The sequence below is a fragment of the Pleurodeles waltl genome, chromosome 4_2 (genome assembly GCF_031143425.1).
Source record: "Pleurodeles waltl isolate 20211129_DDA chromosome 4_2, aPleWal1.hap1.20221129, whole genome shotgun sequence".
Classification (NCBI taxonomy): domain Eukaryota; kingdom Metazoa; phylum Chordata; class Amphibia; order Caudata; family Salamandridae; genus Pleurodeles; species Pleurodeles waltl.
This window is the reverse complement of record NC_090443.1, coordinates 111,861,221-111,885,716: the sequence shown is the minus strand read 5'-3', so window position 1 is coordinate 111,885,716 and position 24,496 is coordinate 111,861,221. Positions and strand designations below refer to the sequence as shown.

At 46.2% G+C, this 24,496-nt stretch overlaps 1 protein-coding gene across 1 annotated transcript in view; it reads right to left on the bottom strand.

The window, feature by feature from the left end:
• Positions 1 to 1,129: 1,129 nt before the first annotated feature.
• LOC138294085 (retinol dehydrogenase 7-like) overlaps positions 1,130 to 24,496 on the bottom strand; it is a 129,609-nt gene continuing 106,242 nt past the window's right edge. Inside the window, exons 3-4 of the mRNA XM_069233319.1 lie at positions 8,064 to 8,227; positions 1,130 to 2,297 (exon numbers count right to left, since the gene is read on the bottom strand). Of these exons, the coding sequence (XP_069089420.1) occupies positions 2,104 to 2,297; positions 8,064 to 8,227 (358 nt within the window). The 3' untranslated portion in view covers positions 1,130 to 2,103. The remainder of the gene's footprint in view (positions 2,298 to 8,063; positions 8,228 to 24,496) is intronic.

Genomic DNA, 24,496 nt, shown 5'->3' with positions numbered 1-24,496 from the left:
ATGTCCCTGCCTGCAACAGTCTTTCGGTATAACCCAGCATGGTACGCACCTGAGGGAATAGAACTGTGTGAGCCCTGCGGAGAGCGCAGCTGTGCGCCCACACTGAACAGTAATTGGAGTCTAGGGTGGTCCTTGAGTCCGTGGTGTTCTTCATGTGTGCATACCACATGTTGGCCTAGATCCCAATAGGCCGACCCCACAGGGTCACCCAATTTTTATGCACAGGTAGTCCTATATGATCCAAGGAGCATAAGGAAGGTTATGTTTTGTAAGTGCTAAGGCGCGTTTCAGTCATATCAAGGCATTGTTTACTAATACTGGCATCTTGCCCACAGTTTTGTTTCTTAAAGTGTAAGTCTTTGCAGCGTACCAGCTGTTGAATTCACACTTTGCAAATCTGTCGTGGTTATTGGATTCTCACCTTAATTTGGACTTTGTTTTGATGTATTTATACCAACATTGGCAATTCACTGTATGATCCATTGCCATTTTATACCATACATACAGTAAATATTTGTATTTATGCATGGTGCAATCACTTGAGGACTCAGCATAGATTGTGATGAATCAAAATAGTTTCTTCTATGTTGGCAACAGATTGTTATAGTCTTTTTGTATTGATAAACTGCTTATTATGAAATGTTATTCATTGCATTTTGTTGTTATAATTAATATATTGGTGACTATTACCACAAGGGACTTTTGTTCTTTATTGTGTTTTATGGCGTTGATTTTAGGCAGTCATGGGGAGCCTCTGTTGTATCAACACATCAGTGGAAAAGCTGGCACTAGCATGCCCTCTCCTCTTTTCCAGGAGATTATCAAGAGGTGAAGCTTAATGTGCTGTCAGCTGACACACTGAAAGGCTGAAGCTAATTTTTAGGGTCGAGCGCACAAGCGCTTCGTCCCTGTTGTAATCTCTCTTTGGGCTTTCAACCACGCCCATGTCACGCCTCTCACTTTCATTGGTCCGTGGGCTTTCCTTTTAAAATACGATAATTTCATTAGTGAAAGGTATGCATACGTCATGCCTTTTCCGGTGTTTAGCCCTCCTCGAGTGCACCAGCCAACTACTGAAAACATACGAGGCTCCATGTTTTCAGCATGGTTTCCAGACTACTTTATCTTTTTATTTTCCATGCAGAGCTATCGCACTGGGTCTTACATAGTACTATCCCGCTGGTTTTTTTTCTTTCAATTTGTGTGGCAAGAAAAGTCCGGTTAGAGGTTTACAGCGCTAATAGCTTGAACTCGAGCAAATGCCAGAGCCGTTGCATTGCAAATGCTTGTTTGAAATGTGCCTCACTAACGATTTTCTTGAAATTGCTTCTCAAAGTGAATAAAATACTACCATTTACTGTCACCAGTGGGAAAGCAGGATGGACTTGTATCAAACCTACAAAGAAAATATGCGCCTGCCTTTTGGTGCAGTGCAGAGTCACCTTTTCTAGTTTGCTCTTTAGAATATTTTTGACCTTCTGAAAAGTCAGAAAGTCGGCAGGTAAACATTTCATTGCGACAAACTGCCAACCATTCCTGGGCTGTGTGCCTTCGCTGACGATTATAAAGTAATTTCCGGTTCACTATCTGTTGTGGAAGTAGCATTCAGATGCCCCAGTAGTCCAACCTCCAAAGGAGAGAGTTGCCCAAGAAGTTGCAAAGTGAGCTCGCTCAGAGAGAGGACAGCCTCCTCTAACTAGAAATGTAACCAAAACTGCAAAGACAACTAGAAATGTCAACAAAAGAGTCGAAAGTGGTCACCCACAGAGAGGGAAAATCATCCACACAGGAGATGTGACTCCAAGAAAAAGGAGGTTGGCCCTGAATATATCACCCTATGAAAGGGGAGCTTCTTCAAATAGAAGACTTGTCACTAGAGCCTGCTTTAGTGAACTCTTCATTTGTGATGTCATCGGTGAAATCAGTGAAAAATGTAATGTGGGAGTTAGGACCCTGCACCACTGGCCTAGAATGTGACTTTGAAGGGTGCTTAAAATGCACGCTAGTCAGCCCCACAAAGGGAAGAGAACCACCAATAAAGCTGTGAAAGATGCCAGTCGCCTTTCCAAAATTATCACAGACTTACTGGTTTGAAAAGACTTCTTAAAGCTTAGCAATTACATAATCTGTCACCATGGTTGGAAAGTAAGAGAATGGGATGTAGAGAAGTTTGGCATCCCAGCCGGCAGCGTAGCGTGCTCGAGGGTGTACAGCCGTCAGTCCGTGCGCCATGGAATCTGTGACCGGTGACAGGTCGGCCTTCAATGCACTTAACATGCTGTCAAATCGGCGGTGATCTGCATGGATGTAACAAGAAATATATGTTCAAGCGGATATTACAAACATACTCTTTACAGGTCACGTTTTCACATCGTAATGCATTTTGATGGCATTTGTGGATGCAGAGGGAATGTATTTAGCTTGTAGGAATAAATAGATTCTAATACTTTGCCCTGCATTTGGAGTCCAATCTCTCTTACAGCTTGAGGGAGGGCGTAAGCGCTTACATGGGAAGGGAAACGTCTAGAAAACCCAGCAAAACAGTTTCTGCAGTCTCTAACAGGAAAGAATGGTTCTTCATCATTCTAGTATTTCACACCCATACTTTGTAGTAATCAACACCGTTACCCACCAGCAAAGTAGACAAGCTTCCTTCAGTCGGGTGCTGCCGAAGCCATGTTGAGATCCATGGCACAGAGAGACCATCTAGTAAGTTTAGTCACTAAATATTTATTTTTCCAGAGGCTGCCCCTCAAGAAGCTATATTCCAAAATCAGCAAAGTGTACGTGTTATCATAAGTAGGAGTGTAATGCAGGCCCCTGCAGCCCCTGTGGTGTAGGGGGGCCCCAACCATTAGGGGGTCCCCAATACCTTTCTTTCAATGCCAGTTTATATCTGTTGGCCCCTTGTTACCTTCTGCAGAAGAGGAGCCCCATTATCTTAAATTACACCACTGATCAAAAGCCATAATCCTGGCAATTCCCTGGTTAGCTTTAGTGCCTCTACCTCCCTACTGGAGACCCCTGATCAAACTATGCTCTTTGGTCATTGGTAAGACAGGACTCTGTTCCATTGTTACAGGTGCAGGTCCACCCTATGTTAGACCACATAGGAAGCAATGGATCTGACTTTCAAATCTCGCTATTCTATTGTACAAGAGCTTCAAACACAGAGGCAGATTTATACTTTTTGACGCAAACCTGCATTAGCGCAGGTTTGCGTAAAAAAGTATAGCGCCGGCTAGCGGCATTCCATGACGCCGGCCGGGCACCATATTTATGGAATGGCGCTAGCTGGCGCTAAGGCCCTGTTAACGTCCTTTGAAAGGAGGCCGGGGAGGTGTAGGGGGAACCGGGGCTTGTGTGCCAAATTATGGCGCTACACTGTTTAGAGGCAAATAAATTGCCTCTAAGCAGCGTAGCCCCATTTTCTGGCGCACAACCCCCATGGACATAGCTCCTGTCTAGGTAAAGACAGGAGCCATGCCCACCATTACAGTGGGCATGCCCAGGGGACGAATGTACTTGGGCATGGCCATTGGGTGACCTCCTGGTGTGGGTGGGAGTAGGTAGGGTTGTCCCTGGGGCCAAGGAAGGGCATGGAAATATGCCTGCAGGTCCCCTTACGCCTGCCCCGACCCAGGCATTAAATAATGACGCTAAGCGAGCTTATCTCCATTATTTAAGGCCCCCACCCCCCCTGCTGGATTTTAGCATGGGGGGGATAAATATGGCGCAAAGGCCATATCATTGTTTTCTGGACAGGAACACCTACCTTGCATCTCATTGTCGCAAGATAGGTTTTCCCCTCCAGAAAACGACATAATCTCCATAACTTTGGCGCTAGACTTGTCTAGCGCCAAAGTATAAAGATGGAGTTAGGTTTGTGCTGAATTAGCATTAAAAAATGGTGCTAATTCAGCGCAAACTAAGTATAAATATGGGCCACAATCTTTTGCTTCACAATATTCTGTAACTGCCCAATGTACAGCTGGGACATCGACAGTCCAAAAATTACGTAACAGCACCAAGGAACTGGGAACTCTGTTCTGAGACGGTCTATTGAGGTCCCTTCATGATCTCTCCAGGAATTCCCACTGGGGTAAAGGGTAGCAATACTTCCATCAGATCTCACTTCCCACCTCATGATATATAAGAACATTTTATTGGGACCGTTAAAGAGTCTAGAGATAAGAGTCATAGACAGACCAATGTGTTGAGTCTTGACAAAAGACAAGACGAACACAGGAGGCTGTTCAGGAGATGTTTGTTTATTTCTCTTCCTCATGCTCTGCCTGCCCCGAAGTTCTCCACAGCATTCCCTGATCTTTCCCCAACAGCTGATGTCTTTCCCATTTCATCTAGCAGTAGTTGAAGCCTCATCCCCAGGATCCTAGTGCCCGGATTCACACCTCCCCCACAGATTAAGCACCAAGTCATGCTCAGGCAGCCACCATATGTTAGATCTCCTCAATCAGTCTACGTTGGCAAGCTGAGGCGTTTCTGGTGCACTCTTTTCCTCTGATTGGTATATCTGATGGCTGATGTGCCAGTCTGAAGTGAGTTTCCTGACCACTGGATGTAGGGAGCACAATTCATGATCCTCTGAGCATGATTCCCTGTTTAGTCACCTCTAGTTCTTCTTGTATGTTGTGGAACAAGTGTAGCTCTTCTGTGTCTCCCCCTTTTTCCGTATGACATGGCAGGTTTTCGTGTCAATTAGGCGTTTGACTACAGTGAGGTCTTCATCTGCGTGGGTGGCAGAGGCAATCTGGGCGATGGACAGTGCAGGAGGGGGCTGGAGTGTAGTATGAAGTGGAGATGCTCCTCAGCCATTGATGGTTTCATTGTGGGCACAGGCAGTGGGTCTCTGGAGAAGTAATCATCTGGTTTGTATTCCTTCCTTGGCCTGTGGATGATTTCATTTAGCCACAGCCCCCATTGTTCAATTCGAGGGAGCATCTTTGCCTAGGGATTGCCAAATATGGTCAGGATTGCCTGATGATCCGTGACAATGATGAAGTGCTTACCATAGAGAAAAATGTGAAACTGTTCACATGCCCACACAGCTTCAAGACTTTTTCTAACTGTGAGTAGACTTTTTCAAGATTTGAGAGGCTTTTGCATCTCTGAGAGTCTGGGCATCCACTGTGCTCTGCTAGTATGGCTCTGGGTCCTAGGGGCTGGTGTTGACTGTGACTTCCTTGTGTAGTCTAGGGTCATAGTTTGCCATGACTGTCACAGGCTCATTTGCTGTTTTGATGCTTTTGAAGCTTCGTTAACACTCCGGTGACCACTTCAGTTCCACGCTTTGCTTTGTCAAATCTTGTAACAACGTGCTTAAAGTGGCATAATCATGTATGTATCTGGCATAGTAGCTGGCCATCTTTAGGAAGTATCATAGCATGGCTACATCTTTTGAGGTTTCAGTCTCTGACAGGGCATTCACCTTGTCCAGTTCCATGCCTTCAGCTGAGAAGATGTGACCAAAGAATTTGAGGCATGTCTTGTGGAGTTCATACTTACTGGCATTGAGCGTGATTCCAGCTGCGGTGAGCAGCTGACACACCTGGTGGAGGGCCTTGTCATGCTTCTTTCTTGTGATGGCAAAGATTAGAATGTCATTGCTGTAACTGATGGCATTGGAGACTCATTGGATGACCCGCTGGATGACATCTTAAAATATTCCAGCAGCTGACAAGATGCCAAAATGTAATCATTTATAACAGAAAAGCCCTACATGTGTGAAAACATGGTGCTGTATCTGCAACTTTCTTCTAAATCTAATTGATGATTGCCCTTGTTCAGGTCAAGTATGGAGAATACCTTGTCTCTGTTTAGTTAGGCAATCACATCAGTTATGTGGGGTCCCAGGTGTTGATTGTGTTCTATGGCTCTATTGGGTTGCTGCATGTCAACACAGATGCAGACATCTCTACCTTTGTCCACTTTTGGCACCACAACAATGAGGGAGACCCATGGGGTGGGCCCCTTCGACTGCTCAATGATACTCAGCTTCAGGAGGTTTGCGCCTTCTGGCCCTCTACATTTACTGAGACTCGCTGTACACAACGAAAAACAAAGCTTGGTCTCACAGTTTCACCTTCAATGTTAATAAATGGGGTTCAGGCTCATCCGTGGACATCATTAGCAGGTAGCCATCCTCTTCACTCTCACTTAGCCTAGACACGTATGATAATTCGCTTGAGGAGGATCTCAGTGACCTCTGGCTCGGGTAGATTGAACGTGGCATGCATGGTGTCTCTTGTTGTCTTCTGACCTACAGTGGTTGTGCCTTGCATCTTCTTTTTGTTTTTGCCGTGCTTTGAGATCTGACTTTTGTCAGAGTGGTTCTCTTGAAGTGGTTCTCTTTTCTGCAGCCTTTGCATGTTTGTCCCAGAGCAGGGCATTTGCCTTTATGGGGAAATGCAAGGGCTCATCAGTAGCATGACTTTGCCTCTTGTCAGGGTGTGGATTTGCGTGTGTCGCATTTGTCGTGTAATTGCTTTTTATGGGCAATGCACTCTTGTTGCTCATGGAGCGTGCCTCCATCAAGGCCATCTGCCACTCCACTCCTTCTTCAACTCTGGCAACTGTGGGCATCTTCTCGAGACTGTGAGTTTTCCTAAGTAGCCACCTCTGGAATGAGTCAGATAGGCATCCATCTAAAATTCTGAGACACACAGCTCCTTCATCGTTATAGTCACTAAAGTGGCAGTGCTAAATGAGGGTCTCTAATCATTCATCGAAGCTGCTCACAGATTCTCTAAGCTGTTGTCGCGCCTTGTGAAAAAGGTACCGCTCATAGTTGGTATTGAGCATAGGGTCAGACATCTCGGGAAGGGCCTCCTTGACTTTGATATGAGGCAGCATCCGCACTGGGGAGTTTTTTAAGCTTTTTTGATTCCCTCAACCACTAGGTTCTTGAGGTACTTAAGGATCTTGATATCACTGTCTTCTCCAGGGCATCAATGAAGTCATCAAACTGTTTGATCCAGGCATACCATCTGCTCCAATGTGGTGTTTGTTGGTGGTGTTGAATGCAAGAGGTGGTTTCTGGAATGCAGCAGCATCAACTTGGCCCCTCCATCCTTGTTGGTGGGGTGGGCACGATAGGGTGATGGGTGGAGGCAGTAGCGCAGTCACGCTCACTTTAGGTGTTGCAGCCAGGGTGGATGACAGTGCTGCAACAGTGCTTCAGTGGCCCCTTGAAGTCTTCCCGATGTTGAGGAGCATTTCAGAGGACCCTCAATAGGCCTGTTGGCAGCCCTGGTGCCTGAGGGTGAAAGAGTCTGGATAGGGTTGGAGGCTTCTGGAGAACTGGCAGGCAGTGGGGCATAAGGACAGGTTCACAGGGACCTGTAGCCTGGGGCCGACAGGAGCACATGGCCTGCGATGTTATTGGCGTGATCTAGATGCCTGGACCCGGGTGAGCACAGTTGTGCGCAGGCCGAGAACCTTTCCCCCACTTGTTGTGGGCATGATGCGGGTGGCCAGGGTGCAGGTAGTTTGCAGAGCCTCCTTGTCACCAGATGTTGGGTCATGACAAAAGACGAGATGGACGCAGGAGGCTGTTCATGAACAGGATCTTTATTTCTCTCTCTTACTCCTTGCTTGCCACGTGGATCTTCCCCAGCATTTCCTGCTCCTCTCCCAGTCACTAACGTCTTTTCTTTTCTGTCTGGTGGTGGTCAGAGCCTCATGCCCATGGTCCTAGTGCCAGATTTCACACAATGTAAGAGGAAGATTAAGGAACAAAGACAGTTATCAAAGAAAATAACACACTGAGAAAAGAGAAGTGAATGCAAAGCTGGAAGAGAAATATAAGGAAATGACAGGCGTAAGAAGGGAGAGGGTGAAAAGACAGTGTGGAGTTGACAGACAATAGCTATCCCAGAACGTGAAGCTGAGGGAATAGTTTGGCAGTAGAAGATGAATTAAGACATATCAAAAAAACAATATCGAGCACACTGATTGGCACATATGCACCAAAGCCTGGAATGCTATCAGTTTTTTTCAGATGATGGCAGAACATACATTACATATAAGAGCAGAGAACTCACAGTTGTGGAAAGAGGTCTCTCCGTAGCTCTCCTTCACCTCTGATGGGAGCCGGCTCCAAATCCTGTCCAGGCTCTCCTTGAATGTTGCTTTGACTGCCATATTTGTTTTGAAAGCCCCGGGTTCAATGATGGAAACTTTCACTCCAAAAGAAGACAGGTCATGCCTGCAAAAAAAGTAATCAGTATCCAAGTCATCCATCTTTCTCTTTTCAGATCCCATGGCTGATATGTAATAGAACCTTCAGCCCCTGAGGCAATCAAACTTTTCTGTGGAGTCTTAAATTCCCACACACTACGACCAAAGTGATCTGAAGCCTCATTTGTGGTACATTTACACATACCAGTAAGCTGGTTTTGTAAAACATATCACTGACATCACACCATATTTCATAACTAACTCAAGTTTAACAGTGCTTAATTTTGCTGTGTAAATTTCTTCCAATTCTCGGTCAGTTGTCAAACAAGATTAATTAACTGACAAATCCCCTCACAAATGTCTACAGACTGCCACAAGCATCCCAGTCCACGTATTTAAGAAACCATTTTCAGAAGTGGGTGCTTCTTAAGGCCACTACCTTTTCAAAGTATTAATTGCATTCCTCTATTAGTAAAAATAGCTCTCTTGGTACAAACTGAGGGTCAGATTTATACTTTTTGACGCAAAACTGCAGAAACGCAGTTTTGCTTCAAAATGCTTAGCGCTGCCTAGTGCCATTTTTTAGCGCTGTCTGGGCATCATATTTATTTCATGATGCACTAAAAAATATTTAAAGTCAACTTGTTTGACGTTAACCATTGCGCCTGACATAAGGCAAAATGACTTTAATGTAGCAAAAATTACTCTAACTTGTTTTACAGCACGTAAAGTTGTCGCAAAATGGAAATGCACCGTTTTTAACCACATTAGCATCAACTTCAGACGCTAGTGCAGAAAACAGTGCAAAGGAGAGGCAAAATGGACCCAAAAAGCCAGGAGAGACCCCAGGGTGACCCCAATTAACCAGGACCAAGCCAGGAGGACACACAGGTGAGGGAGAAGAAAAAGTTTCAGTGCAGAGGAGCATGAAATACTTTAGAGAGAGGTGACGGAGCATCAACATCAACTCTTCATCACCTCAACACTGACAATAAGTAGGAGAGGGGCAATCTGGTAGCAGATAGTAGACAAGATTAAAAGTGTGGCAGAGGTGAGGAGAACCGTAACCGAGTGCACAAAATGCTGGCATGATTGGAAACAAAGGACAAAGGAAAAAATGGCAAGGAACAGGAAGGCAGCACTGCAAACTGGAGGTGGTACTCCGGCATCACAATAGGACCTGGAGGAGATGGTTGCAGCGGTCGTCCCAGAGGAACTGGTCACTGGAATCGCAGGACAGGATAGCGCAGACTACCAGGAAACACCACAAATGCAGGGTAAGTTGCATGGGGGACAATAATGCCAAATTGTGAAGTGCAAGAAGGGGGAGGCACACAGGACACACTCAATGCATGTCAAAGGAGCGCAGAGGGACACATTGCACATGAAGCAAGTTGCACCATGCAGACGTAAGCTACACATGTACCTACGCCTTTGTAGTGCCATGTACCACAACACACACACAACCTGGACAGATGTCAATCACCAGGCCTAAATACCTACATGTACATATGCAGCACGTAGGATAGAAGGGATGTCTAATAACTGTGCCTCTAGTTGTGTCATCACAACATCCCTTGCATATAGTCAAATAAACCCTACCAACATAACCAAGACATCATAGAGTAGGGAGTCAGTCAATACCATTCCTGGGGTTACATCATAGTGGTGTCCCTGGCAGTAACACCTTACAACTGCCTAACCTCATTGCCCAAACACATGTGTGCTGCATCTTACAGCACACAATTCATTGCAACCATTCCCAACAGTACCCAGACATGTGCTGGTAGCACCACCACCGCACACATTAACAACACATCCACATAAGGCAGCCACCACTCCATCATGCAGTAAGGATGTCCCCTGGGTGCAGGGAAAATAATCTGAGCAGGCGCTGGGGGAATACCAGGGTGGTCCTGTATCACTGGAAACATGCCACTACCCAGAACAACTAAACTGATGTATTGTGGAGCCACACATTTTGATGCTGATCAGAACTGTGCCACTATAGAAAATATGTACGACAGATTGCAAACTGTAGGTCACAAAAAATACAGGCTGAGCCCACAACTATTCTGACACAACCATGTGAAACACATAGGAATGGGGAAGGAACCACACACATATAACACATGGTCTATGACTGTGAACATAATAGTGTACAATTTCACATTGACGGACGGGGATGGTGCATGGGCAAGTCTGGTGTTGGAAAGACTGCCAGTGCAGTGTACCCTTTGCAGTTGGCAGTGTGAGTCACATGTTGGGATGGCAGGCGGAAATCTGTCTGCTCATAGTAGCTCTGTGGTGCACTTAGCACAACATTGTTGATGGGTCAAATAGAGTCAATGCCAGTCTTGGGGTGCATTGAGTGTGACAGGACACACCACTCTTGGCCCAGCAAATCAAGCAGTGGAAAGGGCAAAGGGGCAGGGCATGGGTCCCCCTGCACTGCCCATGCCAGGTGCATGGGCTGTGCATGGGCACACCACACCACATCACCACCAACCTTTGCATGGGGGTTTCACCACCATGCAAAGACTGGTGGAAAAGCAGGAACATACTTAGAGGATAGCGCTGATCCTAATACTGATCTGGTCACAAGACAGGTGACATTGCCAGTCTGTAAGCTGACAGCAACCTGCCAGTGCCAGGCCATTGGCCCATGGAGCATTCCCCATTGACAACATGTGCCACTACCACCTGCGCTGTTGGGGATGATCATATAGACAATGGCAGTCAGAAGTTCACAGGACCGCTGGACTTGTAATGAGGGTTCATGTATGCACCAGTATGACTACCTGCAAAATCACCATCAAACTAGCTCGAGGCCCTGACCTAAGTTCAACTCCAGTTAACTGTCTATGTCCTTAAACTAATTTACCATCAGGCACTGTCATATGGAAAATGATGTACACAACAACAAATGATACCCATGTCAGCCATCCCTGGGCCCACCCCTGTGCCTGTGTCAATTTAACTGTACTGCCACTATACTGCATCTCTTGCATCATAGTGCAAGTATGGCTGCATTGAGGGGGAGATCATAGTTTTGTAGGAAGGAGCACCTTCCAGCACAGAGAGAAGATGAAATGGAAATCTGCTAGGTCCATGTGGGCTGTGCAGTGTAGCACACATATGCATACATCAACATGAGGAGCAATCAAAGGAAACAACAGCATAGTGTCTTGGCAATGCCATCCCTGAGGTGGTGCAAGGTTTCAGTACCGCCCAGTTATATAGGAAACATGTCAGACTGGGACAGGGGAATATTGTCATGTGTGTTGCTGTGGCTTGATCACTGCAACACCCATTGCAAGGCCCAACCATGCATATGGACGGTTGACAGTAACAAGATGGTGTCAAGCCACAAAAAGGATATACATCACACCTAGTAGATATGACACAGCCAATTGTGCCACCTGAGCTTCCCCTCATGTGACACTCAGGTGGGGCAAAGGGCTGAAAGACTGCAGCAATGATGTACAGGAACAATGTCTGGGTAGTAAGGTGACAATGAGCCTCCAATAGCAAGTCAGTGCATAACATGTCAACTGCCACAACATAGAAAGATTGATTTTATACCATCTCATTGCAGAGGATGATGACTCTCCTGCTGATCTGCCTGTCCTGGAGTACCCCGATGACCTGTATGACCAGCTGACAACCATCAGCCAAGGGACCCTCCAAGAAGTCCTGGTAGTCACAAGGAGGACAAATAATGTTGCAGGCATCGCAGATGCCCCCCAATCACCCCAATAGTACAGACTGACAGCACCGACACAGCTGAGGACTCCTAGGACCCAGGGACCAGCTTTGAGAGGACAGTAGTAGGAGTCCAGCAGGAGCTGGCCAAGTAGGTGTGGGTGGGGATGGAGGCTGTGGCAGCCAGCCAAGAGGGTATGCGCACGTGCCTCGTTACAGCCAATGAACATACTGCAGCCAAACGAGCCACACACTCCCCACTGCATGGAGTTCAGCAGTGTCTGAGGAACATAACTGCTGCCATGCGGGAGAGACCACAACAACTGCCCTCCCAAACTGGCAGAAGGGGGATTGAGAACAAGCTGGACTCCATGCACCGGGAAGTGGCCTCCCTCTGGGCAGACACGGATGGCTTCCACCCGGATGTTGCTGCTATTCTCAAAAAACAGCAGCTCCTTCTTGCTACAGTGATGCTACATGTTGTTCCACAGATGGCAGCTCCCTGGAATTGTGATTCCACATCTCCATCCACTGAAGTGTGTGTGCGCCCCTATACCTCCCTACCACCACCATCAAGGGCAGAGGAGACATCTCACAAATCGGAGGATGAAGATGTGGAACAGATCATCTTCACTCGTAAGATTTCCCGGTAGCACCAGCCCCTGACACATGGGCAGTGTACTCCTTTGTCCAGTGCTTGAGATCATGCCAGTGTTAGCACAGTTGGAAATTGTCTCTCACTTACCCATTGGCAATTATTGTTCCTCCGCACTTAACAACACTTCACCCAAGCATGTCCCATGACATGTCCCTCAACCCTGGACTTGTGTTAAGTCACAATGTATGGATTTCACAAATGGGGTCACTGACCTGGACATTGTAAGTATTGCACTATGACACTTGTAAATAAACACCTCCTACACAAACAGCTTGTCTTTGTGTATTGTGATATATCTACTATGCTTTGTAATTGTGATGTGTGTAACCATGTCATTAGTCACAGAGTGTCAGTACAGGAGTGCAGGACTATGGGGGCACATACCTACACACAAGGTCCCAACATGACAAATGTCAATGCTGGTCTCCTCAATTCACTGAGTATGTCAAAAATGAGGAACACATGTATGCTTCACTCACTACATACGGCAGGAACGGCTGTGATACAGTTCTAGGGCAATATCGTCAGCTGGGAGTACCAGTAGAACACATTGATGTAATACAGAGGTACTTAACCTCATTTGTAATTGCCACGGGTCAGTTTTGCAAGATAGACTTCAGATGTAGGCTGTTGTCAGATGTGCCACAGTTCTCAACATTCTTACACAGGACCCCAAGACTGACAGTTGCATTGCCACACCTACCTGTCCAATACAAAGTAAACATAGTCACCTTGAGTGATGGATACACTGGATGACAGATGCATGGACAAGTAGGTGTGTTGTTGCTGACAATGTGACAGCTCAGTTGTCAATAGGTGATGCACATGTCAAGAGAGGGATTCGGTGGCAGGATGGAATCCCTAGCCCAACACACAATTTACACTGTACACTCATGGGAAGACCCTGAGACACAAGCATATAACACAAAATGTATAGGAGTATGCAACATTTTTTATTAAGTATTAAACTAAAATAAACATTAATAAAACCTACCCTATCCTAAACTAACCTATTCTAATTATACTTAACCAACAACTAAAGATAACTACCCTATGCTAAACTTAACTAACACTTTTAACATCACACTCTAAACATTGGCCCCACAACCTCCTTAAGTCACAAGACACATGCAGGACAACATTTACTAATACTACACATATACTAACTAAATCTAAACAAATATATAAATATATATATATTTGTAAAATATTTTTTGTTATTATAGAAAACACATAGATACCCCAACATGACCCCCACCCACCAACTAACACATAATAAGTAAACTCCCCCAAATCCACTTATCCTATCTAATCTACATACCTACACTAACTGAACACTAACCCCCTAAAACCAAAAATAAAACAAATCCGAAGGGAGGGTACATAACTCGGAGGTGGCAGTTGACAGATCAGTCAAAGTTTGACCTTCTTCAGTTTTTTCTTAATGAATTTCAGCCTCTTGGTGTTTGCGGCCACCTCCTCCTCCAAGCTGTCCAGATATTTAAGCACCAGGAGAACTCCCTCTGCAGATCCTGCAGCAATTGTGAGTCCATGGCAGCAGGTGGCGTGGGCTGTTGCACTGATGTTGAAGCTGTTGCAGCCATGGTTGTGGGTGTGGTGCCAGCTGTGCCCCCCTGCACTTCTGAGGAGCTAGGTGTCTTCTGTACCATCTTAGCCAGTGTGGGGACCCCTTGTGGTAATGCCTGCCACTCCCTCCTTGCCCTCGCTGCACGGTAGCAGCGAGCCATTCATCTGAACCCAGACACCACTGTCAGGATATGGCGGTACCTCACTGCCCTCTTCTGGAACGCACACAGCTCATCATGTTGGCAGCTGTAAAATGGAGACAGGAAACCATCAGTGTCTGCATTGTGTGGAGTCTGTACAGATTAGTAGCTTACACTGCTAAACCTAATTACACATGCACTCTGACTCACATTCCAGTATATACAGTGGTCCTGATACATGTAATGACAACACTGCTTTAGCATCATATTATTGACACGAAAGTGACGCAAAATGATAAAATGAACCAAACATTTGGAAGTGTGCGCCGCTTTTGCATAATAAAGAATAATGCAAAGGCAGTGCAAACTTTACATAGGTCAGGCCCAAACTTCCTCATCATCTGTGTCTATTTTCAACCATACATCACCAGTAGATTGTACATGTATTGGGAGGATGGGATGCTGTTGGTAACCATAAGGGGTCACAGCTGATAGGTATGCATGCAAGCCTGATCAATATGACTGTCCCCTACTCTGTGAGCATCACATCTACCTACAAATTTGGTATCCCTCTCCCCCTGAGCCTAAAGGGGAAAGGCCACGCAATCCATCATCTCAACTATCCTGGTCATCCACCAAGGCATGCCCACTCATACACGGAGTCAAGGAGTGGACCATATGTTAGGAGGGATGACAACTAGGAAGCTGGTATCCATAGGTCTGTCACATCTACATTCATGTGTCTAGGTGTAGACACCCATCAATACCTGATCTGCCACTACTGTTCCTTTCACACCCAATTCCATGCCAGCACACGTTTGGCCTTGACCTGCATGCAAGCCAATTACATTCCACATAAGTGTAACATACATGGAGTGCAAAAGTTGGAGCGCCATGCTGAGGGACAATTGGTAGCCCAGTCCTCCACCTTCATTGTAATACAGGGATGCACCAAATTGTGTTCAATATGGTGCATCCGTGTGTTGTGAAAATGATGGTGTGCGCCACAGACAATATTCTCACCCCATTGCATTCTGTCATTCTTAGTCACAAATGGCCCTACACGTGGCTTTTCATCACCTTGTGTACACAATGCTGGCCATTGTGCACCACGAGCCACACAGGATGTGACCCTCTGGTGGTGCATGGGGTTCCTTTAAATGGGCCAAATGTCACCATCCAGCCTACTTTGATATCTGATCATTGGACAGCTTATCACATCTGGCATTGTATTCGACACACATGACTCACTCACACCAAACCCTGGATTGCTTCACAGGACACACATTATCACACTTACTGGAAACATCTGGGTCCTCAAATCGCGCCACTTCGCCAATCATGTAGGGGGCAGGTCCACCTGTAAGACATGAATGGAAAACCATGCTTAGTGTCCAATCACAGTCACTGCGAGTGGACAACAAATTTTAGTGTGAACTAGTTGAGAGGAGTAAGCTAGTTATCCTAGTTGAAAACAGTGCAACAGGCACACCACTATGATCACACAATGACACAGACAATCTGGTGAGTTATAGCCACACATCTGAATACTAACACTGGGCCAGAGACTCATGTAGTGCTACACCCTGCAACAACCATATGTGGGCCACCCATAGAAGCTGAAACAACATCGTAAGAGGGGGAGTTGTGTAAAAAAACATGACACTACCCTGGCGCTTTGCAAGACATATGACTCAGGTACTCAAGCTTGTCTTGCAAGGCACCCAGAGGCGCTTTGTGATAGACATGCCGCTCAATTTTAAGTGTGCAATGATCATGCATTGATTAATCCATGACGGATGTGGAAAAGTTGTCTCATGGTATCAAATGCCCCATATTCATTGCCCCCCTAAGGCGGGTAAACCCCCTTTGCTAACATTATGGCAGGGGCATGGGTCATGTGCGTGAAATGATGACAAAGTTGCACTACACATGCATTGTCAAACTTTGTTGGCACAATCCAGGGAACATATGGGAGGCTGGCGGTGCCTTGGCCGTTCATACATGACACTATGCCAGGGCACAGGTGTTGCTATGGCCTCTGAAATGTGTGATGATTGTGCAGGAGATATCTGACCTGCATTGTCATCATAGTTGGACATGTGAACTCCAGGCCTAGACTGGTGTAGATATACGTCATTCTGGTTGCATACAACCTGTCCACAAACATTGCATTCAGCAGTCCAACTCATCTGCTACTGTCATTTAAGTTTAAGAGCAGTGAAAAGTAAATAGTATGACAATGGGAGACTCGCCAACAAGTCCTCTGATCTCAGCACCAAGGTGATCGAGCATTCCTGCTCTCTGGCCACGAGATCTTCCCAGCGATGCTTGAGCTGGTGCTCATTCCTGATGGTCCTGTATATCCTCTCCAGGTGGTGGAACACCCTGCGCCACCACAGCTGCCTGGCCTCAGTCCGGTATCCCTGGACGACCCAGCCTCACATCTCAAGCATCATAGGCAGGTAGTGGGACACCAGTCACACAAATCCACCTATCTCATCCTCGGACATCCTTGTCATCTTCCCCATTCCAGACATGTTGTATAATGGTCAGAGTTGACCCTAGACACAAAGAAAGTTAAAAAAAGAATGGAAACTTAACCCCACTAACATATCCCAACTATCCCAAATTAGTAACAACCCCGGACAGACACCGCACGGTACAAATACAAATCTAGACAAAAACTACACAAAACCAAAACGCTGGGACAAAATGCACACAAAATACAAGAGGACACGACAGAAGAGACACCACAAACTCCAGGACACTACCAAGACTCAACCACCAGCTCCAAACCACAATCACACATTCACAAAAGCACAGACTGTAAAGAGAAAGTGAAACTACAGCTACTGTACCATGCTTGTAGACAGGAGCTCCCATTACATCACTTCCTGTCCCCATGTGTCACGTTTTTCAGTTATGCGTGTATTAATTTGACGTATTTCACATTTGCGTAGGTTTTTCGGACGCATAACGCACGTGCATCGTTTACATTGACGCATGACGGTTATGCGTCGATTTTACAGAAGGCTGCATTGAAAGGAGTGCGAAGGTAGAATTCACGCTAAGGGCCCATGTGTCATTTTGTTTGCATTTGCGGATGTTTTAGATGCATTTGCGTCATATTTCCTGACCCTTTTCATGACTGCATGTTTTTTTGCATTGTCCTTAGCTGCACCCAGAATCAACATACATATGACATGGGCTGTGCTGCAGTGTGGCATATTGGATATGGCCGCATGTGGTAGTTCATGCAACAATGTGTTAAGGGTGTGATTAGTCTGTTCCACCAATGTGTGTGCTACAGAGTCAACAGCATGCAAATTGTTGCACATCATGCATATATATGAGCGTGTGTGACAACAGTGTATCCACATATGTTTGGCATTCAGTACAATGCAATACTTCTGATATTTGATGGTGTAATGTGAATTGGTATGTGATGTTGTCATGAAAAGCATACTATTTTGGAGGTGCATACGCAGGTCATGTATTGTAGATGATGGACAAACTATTGCTACCTAGGAAGACATCTGTCTCCATACTTGGATTTAGAGTTTAGGGCGAGCTGTGAGGAAACTGCACATTTGCCTGTCATGTGTACATCTTTGGTACATAGGGGGTCATTCTGACCCTGGCGGTCATTGACCGCCAGGGTCAACGACCGCGAGAGCGCCGCCAACAGGCTGGCGGTGCTCTCAAGGGCATTTTGACCGCGGCGGTTTGGCCGCGGTCAGAAAGGGAAAACCGGCAGTCTCCCGCCGGTTTTCCGCTGCCCTACGGAATCCTCCATGGCGGCGCAGCTTGCTGCGCCGCCATGGGGATTCCGACACCCCATACCGCCATCCTGTTCCTGGCGGTTCGGCCGCCAGGAACAGGATGGCGGTATGGGGTGTCGTGGGGCCCCTGGGGGCCCCTGCAGTGCCCATGCCAATGGCATGGGCACTGCAAGGGCCCCCGTAAGAGGGCCCCACAAAGAATTTCAGTGTCTGCTTAGCAGACACTGAAATTCGCGACGGGTGCAACTGCACCCGTCGCACCCTTCCCACTCCGCCGGCTCCATTCGGAGCCGGCTTCCTCGTGGGAAGGGGTTTTCCGCTGGGCTGGCGGGCGGCCTTCTGGCGGTCGCCTGCCAGCCCAGCGGGAAACACAGAATCACCGCGGTGGTCTTCGGACCGCGGAGCGGTGTTCTGTCGGGGGAACTCTGGCGGGCGGCCTCCGCCAGAGTTAGAATGACCCCCATAGTGTGTGTGACACACTCTGCCTACATTCCACCCAAAATATGTTAGGATCACATATTTTGGATTTCAATCGTTGCATTTACCAATGGTTGTTGCTTTTTGTATGGCAGACCTGCAGCCCTAGCTGCATATGTTCTCATCCATACTGATGTGCATACCACAGATGTGTCCGTGCAATTAGTGAGGTCATGTTTACCCTGTGTCAAGTTTGTGTCCCATGGTAGTGGCAGGACATATCACCATGGATAGACTGCGCAGGCTCAACTTCTTCCATTGGTTACAATCCCTGGGCAAGTCATGATGACCATAGTTACCATAGATGTCCCCCCCTCATCACATATGTCCCATGCAGCCATTGCTGCTCTCACACTGAGTTGTGACAGTGTTAAGTTTCTAAATGAATTAATTTCTATTTTTCAACATCCCCAACCTCAAGTGTGGGCCGGTGGATACATCCTATTGGGACATGATGTGGTTTGGTGTGATGAGCTATCGATTAGCAAGTTGGCAACATGAATGTACAATATGTGTTGTGGATCATGGATAATGTCCTTCTGCTGTAACATACCAGTCATTAGGCTGTAAGTGATGTGTGTGATGCTGGCAGTACAATTTTACACATCACATGTGATGTCACAACATCACTTGTCAGATTAGTAACTGTTACATATTCCCTGAGGTAAGACTCACATTCCTATGGTTTATGTAGTGGAGATTGAATAGACCAAACCATGATGGGTTGTATATGTGAAGTCTTTATTTAAATATGGAACATGGTGACTTCAGTGATTTTTCTGTGAAAAAGTTCTCGACAATTTGCAGTCTCCAGCGTATCCCAGCAGCTGTGTTGTGCTGTTCCCCCTCTATATCATCAGCACCATCCTCCTCCTCAGATAGGCCAGCAACCTGGTCATACATTGGAACGTTCATTCGCACTCATATGTTGTGCAGGATGGCACATGTCAGGGTGAATTTACACACAATATGTGGGGCATAAAGGAGGCTGCCTCCTGTCAGGTCCAGGCACCTAAATCTTGACTTTCAGTATGCTAGATGTCTTTTCCATGAGACTGCATGTCTGACGGTATCCCTCATTGTATGCACGCTCTGCTGCTATGTTTGGGTTTGCAAATGGAGTCATCACCCACAGTTGTATGCCATAACCCTGATCCACTGCAAAAGATGAAAGATGTAAGTTGTTGTTAAGGCTTGCAACAGGTTTGTCATATAGCATGGGAGTTGTTATTTGGAGTTAGTTGTGACTCATACATGTTTGTGGTACGGTGTGAGTTCCTGTTCTTGTGCTAAGTTTTACTACCACTGTGTTGTTGGACATGACAATCTTGGGTATTGGCTCAAGGACCTGGGACATTTCATTAGAATTCCTGACTGATGCTCAGTATGTATGTACCATGTGTTGTGTAGTGCACCTTTGTATAAGTGTGCTACCACTAGATGGGACATGACACATCATCGCAACACAATGGGGTCGGGTGTGGTGACAACGTGGTAGCTCTACAGAGCCTGGTTATCCCAGCCATTTTTACATGTGCTATTACAGATGAATTGCAATACTTAGGCCCATTTTAATGAGTAAGTGACAATGCACAACACAGCTCCGACATTGGCAGCGCTGTGCTGCATCATTTTCACTATGCAGGAATGCACCATGTGTGACATGTTACTAGGCAACCCTTTGTAGTTCCCTGCACCGGCGCCTAATATGCAGCCGTGCACCAACACTGCCAGCCTTGCACCAGAGTGCCTGGCTAGCTGCCCTGTGGAGGTGGATGTATCTCTGCAGGAACGGACACCTTCCTATACATATACTGTTTTAATGGACAATTGGCTCTTTCTGTGTGTGCAGCAGTATGCAGCATGCATAGGTGGCACATTCATATGAGGTCAAATCACAGTCTCTTTCCTTATTGCAACCTGCAAACGGCACCCCTGGGGTGGTGTTTGATGCTGGTACTGCCTCAGGTTTTTGGTGACACCTACATCTGAGTCAGCGTCATCATGCTTTGTATCTTGTGGTAATAGACCTACAGCAACACACATTGCATGCCCCTTCCACGCTGACTGCTGCATGGGAGGGTGCCCAATTTACAATGTGGCTTCAAGACACAAAAGAGGGGTCATCCACCAACTTGGACATACAGTGCAGGCTATGACAATGGCACTGGGGGCTCTTACATATGTCCCTTAGTGACCTTGTGTGGCAGCTGATGTTTGTGCCAGCCATCAGGTGTCCAAGGGTGTGTACCCCATTGTTTAAGGATGATCAACATTACTACCAGTGTCACGCCTGTCTTCCAATAGCTATATCAGCATTTATACTGTCAGCACATGCACAGTGCAGACTATGGGATAGAGTCCGGCTACTTAGCAAATGTGTCCCTTAGCACAGTGAAGTAAGGTCAGTGATGTCCTCTGCACACCTACTGGGTCCTACTATGGCATCCATGATTTGCACTGTCTAACAGTGACTCTGCCTCATGGTGGGCCATTTATTGTTTACGGTACAGACATGATGGTGCTGTGGGTCAGTGAGTGGTGCATGTGAGGTGTCACAACAGTAGGTGTGGTGCCACTATTCACAGATCTGGCACATGCTATGTGATGGCCGTTTATGTTGTATTCCTATGTGCGCATTACAGGTAAGTCAGGTGTGTGTTGATGAGATGTAGTTGGTATTGGCACCAGTTGTCTGGTATTTGATGTTTGTTGTGGCAGAGACTTGCAAGGCATGATTTAAGGGGTCTGTGCCTATGTGTGACTTATGTTACAGGAGCATGGTGTATGCCATTGACATTGCTGTGCTATTCTTTGTTTTCGTGTACTGTGTGTGTGGAGTGTACATAGTAGGCAACCTCTGGGCACTTGTAGTGGTTTGTGTACATCTTCTGTTAGCAAAGGGTACATATCTACACCTGTCCTTCACATGGTGTGCCTGTCAAGCTGTGGGTGTGTTACGTACATGTGGGTGGGTGTGTTTGTGCTGTGCACTGATTGTGCTGTACTGCAGCATAGTGCATATATGTTACTACCTGCACATCTGTGTTACCCTAGCCATGTGTTTTTGGAGTGCTGTATGTCTTGTGTGTCCTACAGGGTTGGTGTGTTGTGTGTATATTGCTAGGTTTGTTGACTTACCCACAAGTAAGCCATTTCCATATTGGCCATCCTGGAAGTGTTCATTGATCCTGCTGTGCCTGAATATGTAGGCGTCATGGACGCACCCAGGGGTACTTGGCCAAAATGTTTGTAAATAGTCCCTGGTGGTCCACTATAGCCTGCACATTTATGGAATGTGTGTGTTTGCAATTCATGTATAAATGCTCCGTTGCTGCAGGTGGACATAGGTGAAGGCCATTGCACCGAGCACATGTGGAGAGCCAGCAAATTGGTAGAACTCCTGTTTTATCTCCTGCTGCATTTGCTGGGTGTTGGGGAAGCTGATGTGGCAGGTGTCAGAGAGATTATTGCGTCTAACACCTTCGTCAGGAACACCAAGAAGGACGGCTGTGACACACCAGCAACCAGGGCACCCGTTGTCTGAAATTAGCCACTTGCCAGCATGTGCAGGACAGCTAGCAGGTTTGTCCCAGGTGGTTATGTGGGGGCTGCAGGCTGGCTGTGGTCTGTGGCTCAATGTGGTGCAGCAAGTGTAGTATGGCTTGACGGATGAGTCTGTATATCCTAATGATGTCTTGTTCCCTGAGGCCTAGGAGGGTTGTCTGGTTTTGGAATATCCTCTCCTGCCTTATGCGTTGCCTTTGTGGGCCCCCGTTGTGGTGGTGGTGGTTGCAGTTGTTGTTGCTGTCCTCTGCGTCGTCTCCCAAGCTGGAGCAGTAGCATTTCCATCTTGTCCTGTAGGTTGGTAATGTTGCTTCTGTGTGTTTTTCTTAGGTGGTGGTGTGTGGACCTCATTTTAACACCTGGTCTGACCCAGGTGTTAAAATCTGACGCAAATCAGAGTTAAAGTAATTTTTTAGGTACGCCTCCCACCTGTGTGTCATTTTAGCATGGGTGGATAAATATGGCGCTAGGGGATTAGAGTCATTTTTTGGACTGGAACACCTACCTTGCATCTCATTGACGCAAGGTGGTTTCACGCATCTGAAAAATTATGTTAACTCTAATATTTTAATACTAGACGGGTCTAGCGTCAAGATATAAATATGGAGTTAATTTTGCACTGAATGAGCATCAATCAAAATGACGCTAATTTAGCGCAAAGCAAGTATAAATCTGGGCTGAATTACATAAATGCAGGAAGCTGAGTTTTATCAATCTTGGGCGCTATTAGGAAAATGTTTGGTTGGGTCAAAACGTCTCTGCAGCTGAGAAAGGATGGCCTGTAATGCAGCAACATTACTGTCGTCTTCTTTTTAAGCATATCCAAAATGCAACAAACATTTATTCTTTTCACAAAGAATGTGTATGCAGCTGTTAGAGACAAAAGTTGTCACAATAATGTAAGATATCATTGTTATCATTTATATGGCGCATTGTTTTCTGTGAGTGTGGACTCAAAGACTGCCATCCCATCCTCGGAAGACAAGCAAGTGCATGCATGTCTGTATTGATATGACTATGTATATACCGAAAAGTGTTGTCTGAGGGTTTGCTGGAAAAGGTATTCCTGCATACTGCAGATGGAAGATGTGAAGGAGGTTGTAATAAGAGGATGTGAATCAAGGAATTTAGGACAGAGGCCAAGAGAGTAATGTAAACATTGGTTGGAGGCGTTCCCATGAGGTCCACCACACCTATGAGGAGGTGAAATGGACATGCATGTCATGCAAAATCAGGAAATTTCGCTCTGAACACTCCAATCCCAAACCAACCCCGGTAAAGCTAATTACAGCTGGAGGAATAAAAAGTGCTAACAGATAATCACAAATTATACACACACATATGTTGTCCAGTGGTCACTCCCCTGTCCAATCCTCAAAACCTTATCTGTGGCCTGGCAGTTAAACATTCCCACAGACATATGTCCATAATCTCCCAGATGTTACTCAAGGCCCACCTATGGATGTCGCCTAGCACACACAGGACATGCAAAAGCATTTAAACCACATGTCACCTCATTGTTGAGGAGTTAAAGAGGTATGATATAGAGCAGAATGGGCCTATTCCTGTCAGAATAACCACCACAATATAGTGAAGTTCTTGCCTGTTGTGCCAAACTTAGCAACATAGGTGCACAGGCCCCATCCCAGCCCTCTCACTGCTATGCCACTGGGCACCTTCATAAAAAAATAACAAACCCTGGCAGTTGTAAAATAAATCTGTGGAACCAATTGCTTCATGAGTTTTTCGTGTTACCAGCATATGCCTCTTCTAGCACAGCTGCAAAGTCTGGGAAAAGAGATAATGTGAACTCCTGAGGCACAGACCTAGTATCTCTCTTCACAGCAGTAAACACAGTCCCATGTAGCTAGAAAAATTAACTGTAATTAGCCCAGCTTGTGCCACAGAGGCCAGTATCAGAGCAAGTGAGAAGTGGACCAAGTCCATCTACCATCTTCTCTTTTTCACAAAGGTCCCATCCACCTTGGCCACATCCATTTGTCCAGTTAATCCCACTATTCTGACATTATTTCTGTTCCACCTAGCCTCTAGGTCCTCATTCGTAGCCCCTATTCTGTCCAGGGCCTTCTCCATCTAAAGTAGCTTCTACCCTAATGGCAGAGTTATCTCCAATATTTGATACACTCTGTTCAGTCACATCTACTTGGGTCACTTGCTTGTTCAATACCTCCTTCACGTAGTCCTTTCCTACAGTGAGGCTGAACAATGTTGCCATTGATGGTATGGAAGATTTCTTACATTTCTTACAACAGCGCTTTGAACTCTGAGTCACTGGACAAGTCGACCTACTTAGACGGTGTCAGGATATGAGGTCTGTTGTTTTGCAGCATATATGTGTAGTTTGTTTGGGGACAAAG